A 12629-nucleotide genomic window follows, 5' to 3' on the forward strand; every position below is an offset into this window, starting at 1 on the left:
ACAGTCACAAACATCACAGGTGGAGATTCCTTCAGGCGTCCTAAAGGTGCTCCAGTTAGGGTTCAGATAAACGTTTACATGTCTAGGAAGCCTTCCTCTTCCTTAGCTTATATAAAGCCGCTCCGCTCTCTCCGGCTTTCCCTGCTCTCCCATTTTCTTTCTCCTCTCCTCTCCTCTCCTCTCCTCTGCTTGGCCGCTTCCATGGCTCGGCCAAAACATCCTGTATACAGCGGATTTTGTGTATTTGTGTGTATGTGTGTGTGTGTGCTTCTGTGTGAACATAACACTGACTAGGTTTATCGTGCTGTGTGTTTGTGGATGTTTGTATGTGTGCCTGTGTGTGTCTGCTTTTGTGTGGTTCATGTGTGTGTTGTACTGTGTGTGTGTGTGTGTGTGTGTGAGTGTGTTTGGAGCAGCAGCAGCAGCAGCAGCAGCATTTCTTGGCTACACAGTAAGAAGCTTGCTACAATTTCATCTGCTTGGTTGTGCCATTTGTCAGTTGACAAATCCGTTCAATATAGTCTCTCGCTCATCGCTTTAGAGGAATTACGCTGTCTGCAGAGAGAGAGAGAGAGAGAGAGTGTGTGTGTGTGTGTGAGTGTGGAGGAGGGGAGAGGAAAGATGAAAGAGAGGTACAGTTGCTTTCAAATATCATGTGCCCTGTTAAAGCCGTTTGTGTGGCAGGATGGAGAGAGGAGGAGAGAAAGCAGGACGGAGGACAGAAAGTGGCCATGTTGGTGGCATCTTCACATCCTGCACCAGAAGCTGAATCTCATCAATCAGTCTCAGCGTTCACAGAGACATTAAAGTGCATTAAGACACACGGCGCTACATGCAGTGACCTGTGTCACGATGTTACCTGACAACAAACACTGAAGTCAGCAGACGGCCCTGTTCAGTCTAAAGTTGCTATGGGATTGATTACTTCTTACTTTCACTTATTCATTCTGGCTCTGCTGTGATAAGTGATCAGCATTCAGTCGTACCGACCTCTTGTGTTGCTGTGGGATGCCACGACTGTAAACACATGGGGTGGGAGTTTGCTGCTACTGCTGCTTTACAAGAGACGACAGGTTCCCTTCACTTCACTGTCACAATAATGAGCCCAATAAGGGGTTAATCAATGGTTAAAAGGAAAGTCAGAGGGGTTGGGTATCCCCTCACACACTTGACTTACTCTTCACTTGAGAGATGTGGTTCTGACCTGGGCCTTCATTCTGGTGCATCTTCACTCAGTGTTCTGTGTCATTCCAGGTCCTTTTCTGTGTCAAATCCAACATCGACCTGGAAAACTGTGTGACAATCCATGAAAAAGAATTCCGATATCCAGCAGAAAGTCGTGTCCAACAATAAGATGATTCCAGCATTGTAGTGCTGCTGTTTAGTCCATCAATGAAGGAGGAGCAACAATGAAAGACTCAAAGGCTATTATGAATTTCGACTTCTCAAGCAGATTGAACAGGGGCTCGCAAACTCGTCTGTGGCAGCTCAGCCCGGTGCACCGAGTTAAGAGGAATACAGGAAATGTGGTGAATTTCTCAACTTGGGATGAATAAAAGGGTGCTCTTCATCTTCTCCTCCTTCTTCTTCTAGTGTTTGGTACCATTTCCAAGGCTGACACAGGTACAGCTGGCGTGCCGACAGTGGGAGCAACTATGACAACAAGTCCCTTCTGTTATCTGCACCACATGCAGCTGAGGCGCTGGATTTTCCTCCCGTATAAACAGAATCGTCTGAGAGCACACTTAGTCACGAGACAAATGTTGATACTTTGGACCCCACCTGGTATCGTTTATTTCTAGCCGGAGTCACTGGCTGCTGGTTTCAGCGTTTCAGAAGGTGCCTTTGTGGCCCTGCCGAGGTCCCACGCCGTGAATCCTTAACTGTCTGGGTAAACTAGTCGCTTCCTGTCTTTCCACAGGGCAAAGCCTGCTCAGCTCAGCCCATTTGTTTTCTTCAAGCTCAATAAGGAATCTTTAACGACCTGCTCACCTATACAAGTGAAAGTGATGCCAGGGACTCTTTACAGCGTTTGTGGTTAGGGAACTAATTGCTGTATTTATTTCTAAGCGTGTTTTCGACACTTGCCTGCTGTTTGTTAAAGCTTTAATTCCATCTTCCCCGGGTTTGCTCTTCCCTCCCAGACAGGCAGAAAGAGAAAGGCAGACATGTAGGAGTCTTTTAAGAGTTTTAATGTACAGTAGCTGGCTGCACTGCGTCTTTGCAAAGGCTATTAGATGGTACAAGACGTACGCTTAGAAAGGAACGGAGGGAGACGAAGGCAAGGAGGGAATCGTACAAGAGGTGAACCGAGGACATAAAGGAGGCAGTGAGTAAGAAGAAGGAGAGGAGAAAGAAAGAAAGAAAGACGAGTGAGAGTGAGGAGCTTAGCAGAGGTTTCATCCTCATCCTCTACATCCTGGGAAACAACTCACCCAACAAAAAACAGCATGGAAACTAAATCAAATGGACCTGGAGTAGTTGTTGAAGCGTCGCCACCGGCCCTAGTTAACAATGTCCCTGTCCCCCTGTACAACCGTGGATTAAAAGCCCTGATGGAAGCCAAGGACCAATGAGAGCACAGTGAGGTGAGGAGGGAGCAGCAAGTGTTTATCTGCCGTCTCAATGATAATTACTGCTTAAACTAAAGTCAATTATTGCTTCGTATTTGCAAAGTGTTTAAGTTTCTTTCTCTCCCGACGACAACAACAAGGCTCAGAACGAAACGGGCCGGAAAGAAGAGCAGAGGAGAGAAGAAAGAAAGAAAGAGAGAAGGAAAGACAGACAGACAGACAGACAGACAGACAGACAGACAGACAGACAGAAAGAAAGAAAGAAAGAAAGAAAGAAAGAAAGAAAGAAAGAAAGAAAGGAGCTGCAGGGCGACCTAGACGTAGGCTGTAACCTATTTGTGGGCACAGAGACTGGAAAATGACAGAGAGGCGACGGAGCCTGACAAATGGAGCGCCGTGTCTCCAGATAGACAGAACAAGAGAGAGAGTGGAGGTAAAGGATGGAGAGAGGGAGGGCGAGGAGGAGGAGGAGGTTGTGATGCTCCTCATTGTTTTTGCTGTCTTTTCTGTTTTCCCTTTGACTCTCTGGGTATGTGTCTGTGTACTCCCTTGTGTGTGTGTGTGTGTGTGTGTGTGTGTGTGTGTGTGTGTGTGTGTGTGTGTGTGTGTGTGTGTGTGTGTGTGTGCGTGTGTGTGTGTGTGTGTGTGTGTGTGTGTGTGTGGTGTGTGTGTGTGTGTGTGTTTTCCAGGAAAGCCTCTCTACCAGGAATACCAATGCGTTTACTCTCAGTGTGTCCTCAATTGACTTTTCCTTCAATGTCCACCTTCCTTGATTTACTTTTGTACGTGAGCCTACATAACACTCACTGTGGAGGAGTGTGTGTGTGTGTGGGGGGGGCACATTTGGCAACAATAACACAGTAAGACACATATCCACACACAGACTTCATTTAGGCAAATGTTCCTTATCCTTCCTTATTCCTCTCTCTCTCTCTCTCTCTCTCTCTCTCTCTCTCTCTCTCTCTCTCTCTCTCTCTCTCTCTCTCTCTCTCTCTCTCTCTCTCTCTCTCTCTCTCTCTCTCTCTCTCTCTCTCTCTCTCTCTCTCTCTCTCTCTCTCTCTCTCTCTCTCTCTCTCTCTCTCTCTCTCTCTCTCTCTCTCTCTCTCTCTCTCTCTCTCTCTCTTCTCCTCTTCTACTTTCAATTTTTCTTCCTCATCCTTTTATTCTAATTTCACACTTGGATGAACAAACTTAAATGATGACCAGCAATATTATATCCGCAGCACTATAAACGCTGTGTGTGTGTGTGTGTGTGTGTGTATGCACAGCTGTTTGCACAGACACACACGCATCGGTAATGATTGCCCCTTTGTCAAGAGAAACCCAAAAAAAGTTTGAGAAAGAAAGAAAGAAAAACAAAAAGAAAGGTCTGACTGTCTGCCTTGATTTATCCTTTAGCTGATAATAAGACACACACACACACACACACACACACACACACACACTGGTTGCAGGCTGTAACTGTACAGTGCATCACTGCTCCCTGATCTAATGACGTTCACTGCACTACCACACTTGTTCTTCCTCATCTCTGGTGTGATCATGAACCATTGGACAAGAGAGAAAGTAGAGAGAGAAGAAAAAAAAGGAATACATAACATATACACACAAACTGAGTAAAGAGCCTTAAAAGGACAGAAATGAGGGAGAAGTGAGGAGAAGTGAGAGAGCAGTAGAGGGGAGACGCTAAGAGGGAGAGAGGAAGTAATGAGGGGAAGAAGGATATGGATCAAAGAGACGAGGAAGAAGAGGAAGACATGAAAGAAGCTGTGTTTGCCTTGTCGTCGCACATTTATGAGCCAGGATCAAGACGACACGAGTCCAACTCAGTGTCAGCAACTTCAATCTGCAGTTTGTTTGAATGTAAAGTTCAACACCACTGCTCAGTGTGTATGTGTGTGCGTGTGTGTGTGTGTGTGTTGTGGGTAAGAGCCACACGACGAAGGCAGCTTCCTCTCCTGACTGCTGCTTACGTTTTACACTACCACGCATTATGCCTGCTTTGAGTTTGAGTGCTGGGATCTAAAATGGACGTATGAATGGATTTATGGGTGAGAATATAAGATACAAGTAAGAAGAGAGAGAGAGAGGGAGAGAGGGAGAGAGAGAGAGAGAGAGAGAGAGCACTTCCTACCACTTGTCCGTTTTGTGGGTTCTTGTGGGCGTAGGGAGGACCTCTGATGTGATTCCACATCTGGCCAGACGTCATGGCAAAGACAACACACTGAGAGAGAGAGAGAGAGAGAGAGAGAGAGAGAGAGAGAGAGAGAGAGAGAGAGAGAGAGAGAGAGAGAGAGAGAGAGAGAGAGAGAGAGAGAGAGAGCATTATTATCGTTATTCAATGCACCGAATCATCACCGTCCATAAAACTGTAATATTTGCTAAAGCAACAAACGCTGGATGATAAATTCACACCTTCTGTATTCTAACAAGTAAGATGGAAAACTCAGACTGCAGTCCAGGTGTGAAATTAATCTTCACTTCCTTCAGGAAAATATGGTATTAAGAGAAAGACGACTGTGAAATGGGATTGGATTTTTTTTGGGGGCCAAACACTTCAGACTCTCTCCGTCACATCTTCAAGCAGAGTGTGTGTGACGTACCAGCGCGGCCATGGCCCATCCTGCCTTGTTGTATATGAATTCCAAGTTATTCCTCCTCAGATACAGCAGACCTCCGACCAGCGACACCAGCAGGGCCAGAGCAATGGTACCGGAATAATTAGGAGGACGGAAGACCCTGATCTGGAGAGAGAGAGAGAGAGAGAGAGAGAGAGACAGAGAGACAGAGAGACAGAGAGAGAGAGAGAGAGAGAGAGAGAGAATATTAAATGTGAACAATGAATGTCATATTTTATATACTACTGATTTGCAGAACATAACCATGAAATTAACTGAATTTGGTTGATTTGTTTTTTGAACTAAAACACACTCTGCCCTGCTCATAAACACGGAGGAGCTAAATGGAGTGAATCACAACGTGGCTCAGAAGTGCGACAAAGCTGGCAAACCGTATAGCATCACATTCAAATGCACATTATAATGAGATAAATGAAACCCAAAACAACAGGAGGTGACGAGGGACTGGGAGAGGACAAAAGTCTGAGTTAAGTGGATGCAAACTGAGCCTGCTCAGGTGTGCTGCACTGAATGTCAGCGCCCTGACTTAGCACAAGAAGAGGCAGAGAAAAACACTAGAGAGAGAGAGAGAGAGAGAGAGAGAGAGAGAGAGAGAGAGAGAGAGAGAGAGAGAGAGAGAGAGAGAGAGAGAGAGAGAGAGAGAGAGAGAGAGAGAGGGGGGGGGGTGTTATAGATGAGGACATGGTAGAGATAGTGAGATTAGAAAACAAGATTAAATGCTCTCGTGTTACTTTTTTCCGTGCTTATTTCTGATGAATGTTGATGAGCAGACTCATTTCTGGGTTCTTTAAAGCATCATTATATGCTTGTTGTTGCACGTCCTCACTTCAAACAATCAGCAAACACACAAGCTAAATTGAAATGAAATGAACTCCATTTAAATAAGCTGCAGAGAAGAAAGAGGGATAAACAAAGTTGGGAGGTAAACTGTCCTCCGATTGACGCCAAAGTCAAAACAGATATGAAATCCAAAACAAAGTGAATCTCAAAGATCAAGGCGCAGGTTTAAAGCTTTAAAGTCAGAGAAAGTTTCGAGGCAACACAGGAAGTGAGAACGACATTATGGGATGGTTTTCAGTGAAACTTCTGTCTGGGAAGCTTTCTCAGCTCTTCAGTCGACAGTCTGCAATCTCTCAGCGTGTCACAAGGTGCCGATTGTGAGCAAATCGATCCCAATGTTATTAAAATAACCCTGACATTTGTTTCCCCGCTGTTCTCATGTCATGGCCATGTCCCCCAAATTTAATCTTGGAAGTTTTCATTGTCTTCCTTAGACAAAAGGTCATGTCAATAAACCCATGACAGAGAGCTCAGCTTCTCTCTGTTTCTTGCAGAGTCTCGTGTCTCCGTTTTCCACCTGAGACCGAAGCCTCTTTACGCCGGGAACCACCTGGATCATCATCAACTGACTGAATGGCGACCTGCTCAACAGAAGCAGTGGTGTCGTGATCCTAAAGACAGAACACGTGTCACTGACGGTCATAATGATGCCTTCTGTTGCTGCTATTAGATTCAAACTTCAGTCAATTTGTCTTATATTCCATCACAGATGCAGTGAAACCTTGAAGCCAAAGTCCTCAAGCCAATGTGTGCTTGTGTGTCTGCTTCCTCCAGTGCGTCTCTGTATCCTGAGCAGTCTTGCAGGCTGGTAATGAGAAGCGTACCCATAATATGATGCTGTGACTAACAGGTTGAACGGTTGCTTCGATCCAGCGGCTCAATTCAGAGCTGAGGACTTAAGTGGGTAAATTTATGTCAAAATTGAGCTGGGTGGGTGTGTAACTCCATATCTGGACGGCACATCACCGCCTCAATCTCAGAGAGCTGCAGACACTGCTCTGTCTATAGGGAACTCTCCTGAGGGGAGCCTGAGTCCCCAGGTAAGTCTGAAGACTGAATACACAGGCCATTATTGGGATTAAACCTAACTCACGCATGCCTTTCTTTCTCTGAATGCAACTGAATGCAAATGAAACTCTGTGGTCTCTCATATCTGTTTTTAACCAAAGTAGCCACCAGAACCATAGCAGATAAAAGATGAATGGAATGCTGCCTTGTTCCTCTTGCATGTCCTGAATCTTTGCAGGAGAACTCTGATTGTGATTGTCAGAATGAATATTGGCCTTTGTTAGGTGCTTCACCAAGGTCCTCCTCACCTGATTAAGTCTCACTGGTTCTTTACTTTGCCAATTAATGGAGACCAAGGACACTTAAGGAAAGTACTTCCCCAAGCACTCTTACCAGATGCACACCTCAAAACAATATTATTATTATTTTTTGATTTTCCTATATTTGACCAGGAAGTCCCATTGAGATTCAGAATCTCTTTTTCAAGAGAGACCTGGCCAAGCTAGCAGCCAAACCACACAACACATGCATACATAATAAACAACAAGTTACATTTTATGCTATGTAACTGTAGCATAAATAAATAATGTAATGCTATGCTATTGAATATTTAAGGCGTGTGCAGAATGTCTTCCCCTCCACGTTACCTTGTGACGGGGAGACTGAACCTTAGACGGGCATTTGAGAGGAAGAAAAGGTATCTAAATAGGACATCGTCATTTAAACTGCATTCAATTGAACATTTAACAGTTTGTGCCCAGAAATAACAAACAATACAGTTGAAAGACTTTGAGTAATTTGAGTGAAAGTGTGCATTGTGTCCCGAGGCAGAGACGTCCAGCCTCCTCCCTCTTCCTCATCTATCCTCAATGTCACTCTGCACCATCACAGCACTAAATCTAAAAGACAGAATTCCCTTTCCCCTTTCCATTCATGTTCCTCTTCTCCATCAAGTCCATTTATTCATCTCTATGTTTTTGATCGTATATCCTTTCTTTTCTCTTTCTGTTTTGTTCTTTATCCAAGCGGTAAAGTCACATTGAAGTGTCTGAAAGCTAGCACTTAGTGAAAGTGCTCCCCCTCGCCTCGTCTGAAAGGCAGCTGTTTGAATCTAAATCCATCAATAGGATGTCAGCGGGATGCTCGGCCTGTGTCATTCTGTACTCGGCTGACAGGTCGCCCGGAGATGAAGAAATTGTCGTCCAAGTGTGGCAGGTTCAGTGGTCCAGGTGCCAACGAGTGAGCTGTCTGTGAGCCGCTGTGTCTGTGAGCCGCTGTGTCTGTGAGCCGCTGTGTCTGTGAGCCGCTGTGTCTGCTGCCCGTGTTCACGTGAGACACCGAGCTCCAGCAAACTCCACAGACTTCGACATGGAAATGCTAACAAATCAGGGATGTCACAGAAAAGATGCTTCCCTTCTGTGACAAATGAACTTCATTACGCAGCCTCATTTAATCTAAATCATGTCAGACTGTTTGACAAAGCTCCATAAGGGCTTTGGCAATACACAAATTCTGAAAACCGTCACGGGAAGGCCGGCGACGCCATCCAAAGGAAGTCACATAAACAAAACAACTCATTAAGCAGCGAGTTAGCATCAGTCTAAATATTCATAACTCCTCGGCTGCCTGGCTGTGAATTCTAAAGCTCTGTCAGCGAGAACAATAAAGGAGATGATGAAGTAAATCTTGGATTGTTGGACCCATAGTGCATCATTAGACGCGTCACTTGGATACAAAACACGACATCATGCTGCACAAGCTGTTTGGAGACATTTCAAGGCTATTTTATGCTTTATTCAGGATTAGCACGTCTTTATTTGGGAGACGGTTCAGAAGGGGACGTGGAGCTCAATTCCTGTTCTCCGTTTGATTCTCAACAGCCTGGGGTTTGAGCTCTCATGAGGAAACTCCCAAACACGTATTTACACTGTACATGTGTGCATTAATGTGTGTATGGAGTTGAAACGAGTAAAGTGAGTACCTGAACATCGGTGCGGTCGGCGATCCACTTAGCCAGCTGCTCCGACGCAAAGCCGATCCTCTGCAGGTCGAACGTGTCGGCCCTCTTTGGCTTCCCTTTGGCCGGGAAATGCATGAAGGTTGGTGCGCTGTTCATGTTCAGCTGGAGAAAGAGAGGGAGAGAGAGAGAGAGGGAGACGGAGAGAAAGAGAGAGAGGATTATAATCCAAACATTCAGAGCTAGCTGGTTTGTGTCGTTTCCCTGAGATGGGACGTTTTCAGTTTCTACTGGTAATTAAAGTGTTCTGTATGCCAGTGATCCCCAAAGTGCTGTGGGCAAATAAGCAGTTTGAAGGAAGAGACCCACACACACTGTCACTTAGTGTAACTGTGCCTCCAACACTCACTCTGCCTCCATCTCAGCAGCTTTTTACAGCTGTTTAAAGTGCTGCTGTCGGCTGAAACTCACAATCCAATGTGAGTATTTCACTCAGGCTGGGTAGGAAGAGAAGAAGAGGCTGCCACTGTTCTCTTCTAAAGTAGACTGGAATTACCAAGTGGAAGTAATCAGGCGGGAGATTCTGCACCTGTGTTTCTCCCACTTAAGGCAAACGTGCTAATACACACACAAATGAATCAAACTAAACTAACTCTGTGTGTGTGTGTGTGTGTGTGTGTGTGTGTGTGATGGCAAACACTACTGCTCCTCTACATACCATCTTCCTCTTTTCAGCTGCGTTACATTACTTTCAGTCTTCCCTTATCCTCAGATAAACAAAAGGCATTGTGTAACATGAATGTTTAATGTGTTTGGCTTCCTGTAAATCCCCTCCTGCATCTCTCCTCCTCCTCCTCCTCCCCCTGCTTCCATGTTTCACACCCATTTAGCTCCAAATCCCAAGGCTCCCTACAATTACTCACAACAATAAAGTCAACTGATTTACTCTCTCCTAGCTGTGTTCCTAAGATACCTTAAGGAAAAAGGAAAGGAAAGGAAAGGAGAGAGATTCTTCTAGGCGTCGTCTATATGCAGCCTTGTTCTTGTGTGCGGCTTTACTGCCAACTCAAGGCGCTGAGTTGGCCGCGCTCACCAGACCCAACAGAGCTGGACCGGATGCAAAAAGCACGAGCGGAGTGAGACGGCAGATGCTGGGAGACGGAGCGGCTGCCTGGTTTGCAGGCGGCGGCGGCGGTGCTCAGGCTAATAGCGGGTTAACAAATCACAGATGCACGTGGAAACCTGACCATGCAGAGCGCTAAAAAGTAAAATCTTGAAATTGATTCCAAATTGATTGGCAACCATTGAAGGGCAGCCAGGGTAATATAGTCCCTTCTCTCGGAGCGTGTTATTAGACAGGCAGATGGGTTTGTGCAGCAGCTAGTCGGGTGACATTTATTATGCTGACACCAAATATATAGCAAGTAACAACAAGAAGAAAATATGATGAATGAGCTTCTCTGTGACGAAGCTTCGATATCCGTCTTGACTTCGGCCAATAAGCTGCAGTTAGCGCTCCTGTGACTGCGAGTGTCACCGAGAGGACGAACGACACAAGTTTCTGCCTAAAACGAAGCTCGGCCGTTCTCTGCCTGGTGTTAGAGAGAGGAGAGATGAAGCAGGACGCATCCCAACACCGCGCTCTGCCTCTGGCACCTACAGGGATATGGATGATGTTTCCCCAGGGAGGCACGCTTATGCTTTACATATTCCGCTTCATCATTCCAGCACATTCTACATTAAGGTTTTAAAACGGCTGCTCTAATTTGCTATAATACACTTTGCTTTACTTGCTGTTAGCTTTGGAGGAGCCCCGGAGTGCTTTGTTGCACTAAATGGAGACTTTTACGAGGTCTACAGCAACTGCAGGGAAGTTTAAAAGCTTAGCAGGAGCTGTATGGGCAGTATGGAGAAATGAATGGGTATGACAGTGTGTGTGTGTGTGTGTGTGTGTGTGTGTGGTGGTCGTAAAAAAAGCCTGACAACCATTCATCATTACCTTTCTGCTTGTTTGACAGTTTGTCTCTTACTCTCTGTTATTGCTTGTCCATGTAACTCTGCGTGCTCCTGTGTGTGTGTGTGTGTTTGCATGTTACACGTGTGTCTGCCCTTTGCGTGTGTGCTTGTACTGTTGGTCTTTCTGTGCTGTGCTTTGTGTGAACGCAGGAGGGAACGTGATCGGTACACTGCGCTCCTGCTGGAAGGGGGAAGGAGAGATGAAGGAGAGAGAAAGCCCGGTGAGCAAAAGGAGACGCAGGGGTAGGAGAGGTGGAGAGAGACGCTTCTGTGGCAGGTGGAGGGAGTGAGAGAAAGAGCTGGCTTTGCATGAGACTGAGATTGTGCGGTCATCTTTTAAATTAAACACAGTGTGAAGCTGGAATTTCTCTTTGTAAAGCAACATGGACCTTTGTGACGACTGAGCGAAGACTGGCTGAGGTGTAGAGGGTCAGAGACAGGGATGCCTCAGTGTTTACGTCCTTCATCCCTCTCACAAAAGCCACTACTACTACTACTACTACCACCTATTCCTCTTATTAAATAACCTCCAGTATTTGGAGGGTGATGCGTTGTATAGTGAAGATTAACTCCACACACAGACAACAACTAGGCAATGATAAATATTGATGTGAACTTCCCTCTTCCTCTGCAAGCTGTTGGATGCAAATATTCCACACATCATTAAAAAGTAAAGCAGACATAGAATCTTGGATGAAAGAAGGGACCTAAGGTTGTAAATGACCCTGGACTTCCTACAGAGGCCGTGTGTGTGAGGGCGATAATGGAAGCCAGGGGTTTGCAGTTATTCATCAGCGCTAGGAACGTTCCACATAATGTTAGAGAGAGAGAGAGAGACGGCTGATGCAAGGAGGGAGAAAGCACTCAGAGATGAAAGGAGCCAAACAGAACGTGTGACTGGTGCTGGAGCGGCCGCTCAGGGTGATGTGAGGTGATAGTATAGAAGCGTTTACCTGTTGGAAAACGTCGGCGCCCTCGTCGTAGTCCACTACGGTGAAGAAGAGCTTGTTGGAAAACGCAGACGAGTAACGCCAAGAGTTTGCCAACACCTGGTACTCCTCGTTGGCCTGCCTGTAAGACAACAGGAGGGCTGTTAGGACTTTAGGAAGAGGAAACAATAAACAAAGAGGCAGGGGAGACAAATATTCTGGTGAAAATTTTTAATTTTAGTTTTTTTGCACGATTTGTCCTGAGGTCTTCATGGGTCCGAACTCTGGTCAGGTCTCAGGTCTCACAGTGAGTGGTTTGGTTCTCAGACTAGGTACAGGAACCTCACCAGGGCCTTTGAGCATGTTCTTAGGAGGAGGCAGGAATGGATCTGTAAACTTGGGAGTTGCAACATAAAAAGACCTGCATCAGTGTTCCAGAGAGCAAGTCTGTCTTATTCCATGAAGTCCAATCATTAGAATCATAGAAAAAGGACCCTTGGAACTAGCGGATGGCCCGAGCCAGATGAAGTGAGAGGTCTGCAGTTGACAGCCTGTCAGAGATCTGAATGCTGGGACCAGGTGGAGTTGGGCTTTGTAGACGGTGTACAAAGTTGCCGTATTTGAGGCAGCTATGAAGTTAGATGAAATGTTGTACTTGAATTGAATT

At 45.8% G+C, this 12629-nt stretch overlaps 1 protein-coding gene across 1 annotated transcript in view; it reads right to left on the reverse strand.

Annotated features, from left to right (window-relative positions):
- The window catches only part of tusc3 (tumor suppressor candidate 3), a 55424-nt gene that overhangs the window by 16876 nt on the left and 25919 nt on the right, over window positions 1-12629 (reverse strand). The window contains exons 3-6 of the mRNA XM_076171193.1: window positions 11987-12104; window positions 9042-9182; window positions 5177-5317; window positions 4708-4797 (exon numbers count right to left, since the gene is read on the reverse strand). Coding sequence (XP_076027308.1) covers window positions 4708-4797; window positions 5177-5317; window positions 9042-9182; window positions 11987-12104 — 490 coding nt within the window. The remainder of the gene's footprint in view (window positions 1-4707; window positions 4798-5176; window positions 5318-9041; window positions 9183-11986; window positions 12105-12629) is intronic.

The sequence above is a fragment of the Genypterus blacodes genome, unplaced genomic scaffold (assembly GCF_046128005.1).
Source record: "Genypterus blacodes isolate CSIRO-AG114 ecotype Tasmania unplaced genomic scaffold, CSIRO-AGI_Gbla_v1 ptg000240l_1, whole genome shotgun sequence".
Lineage (NCBI taxonomy): Eukaryota > Metazoa > Chordata > Actinopteri > Ophidiiformes > Ophidiidae > Genypterus > Genypterus blacodes.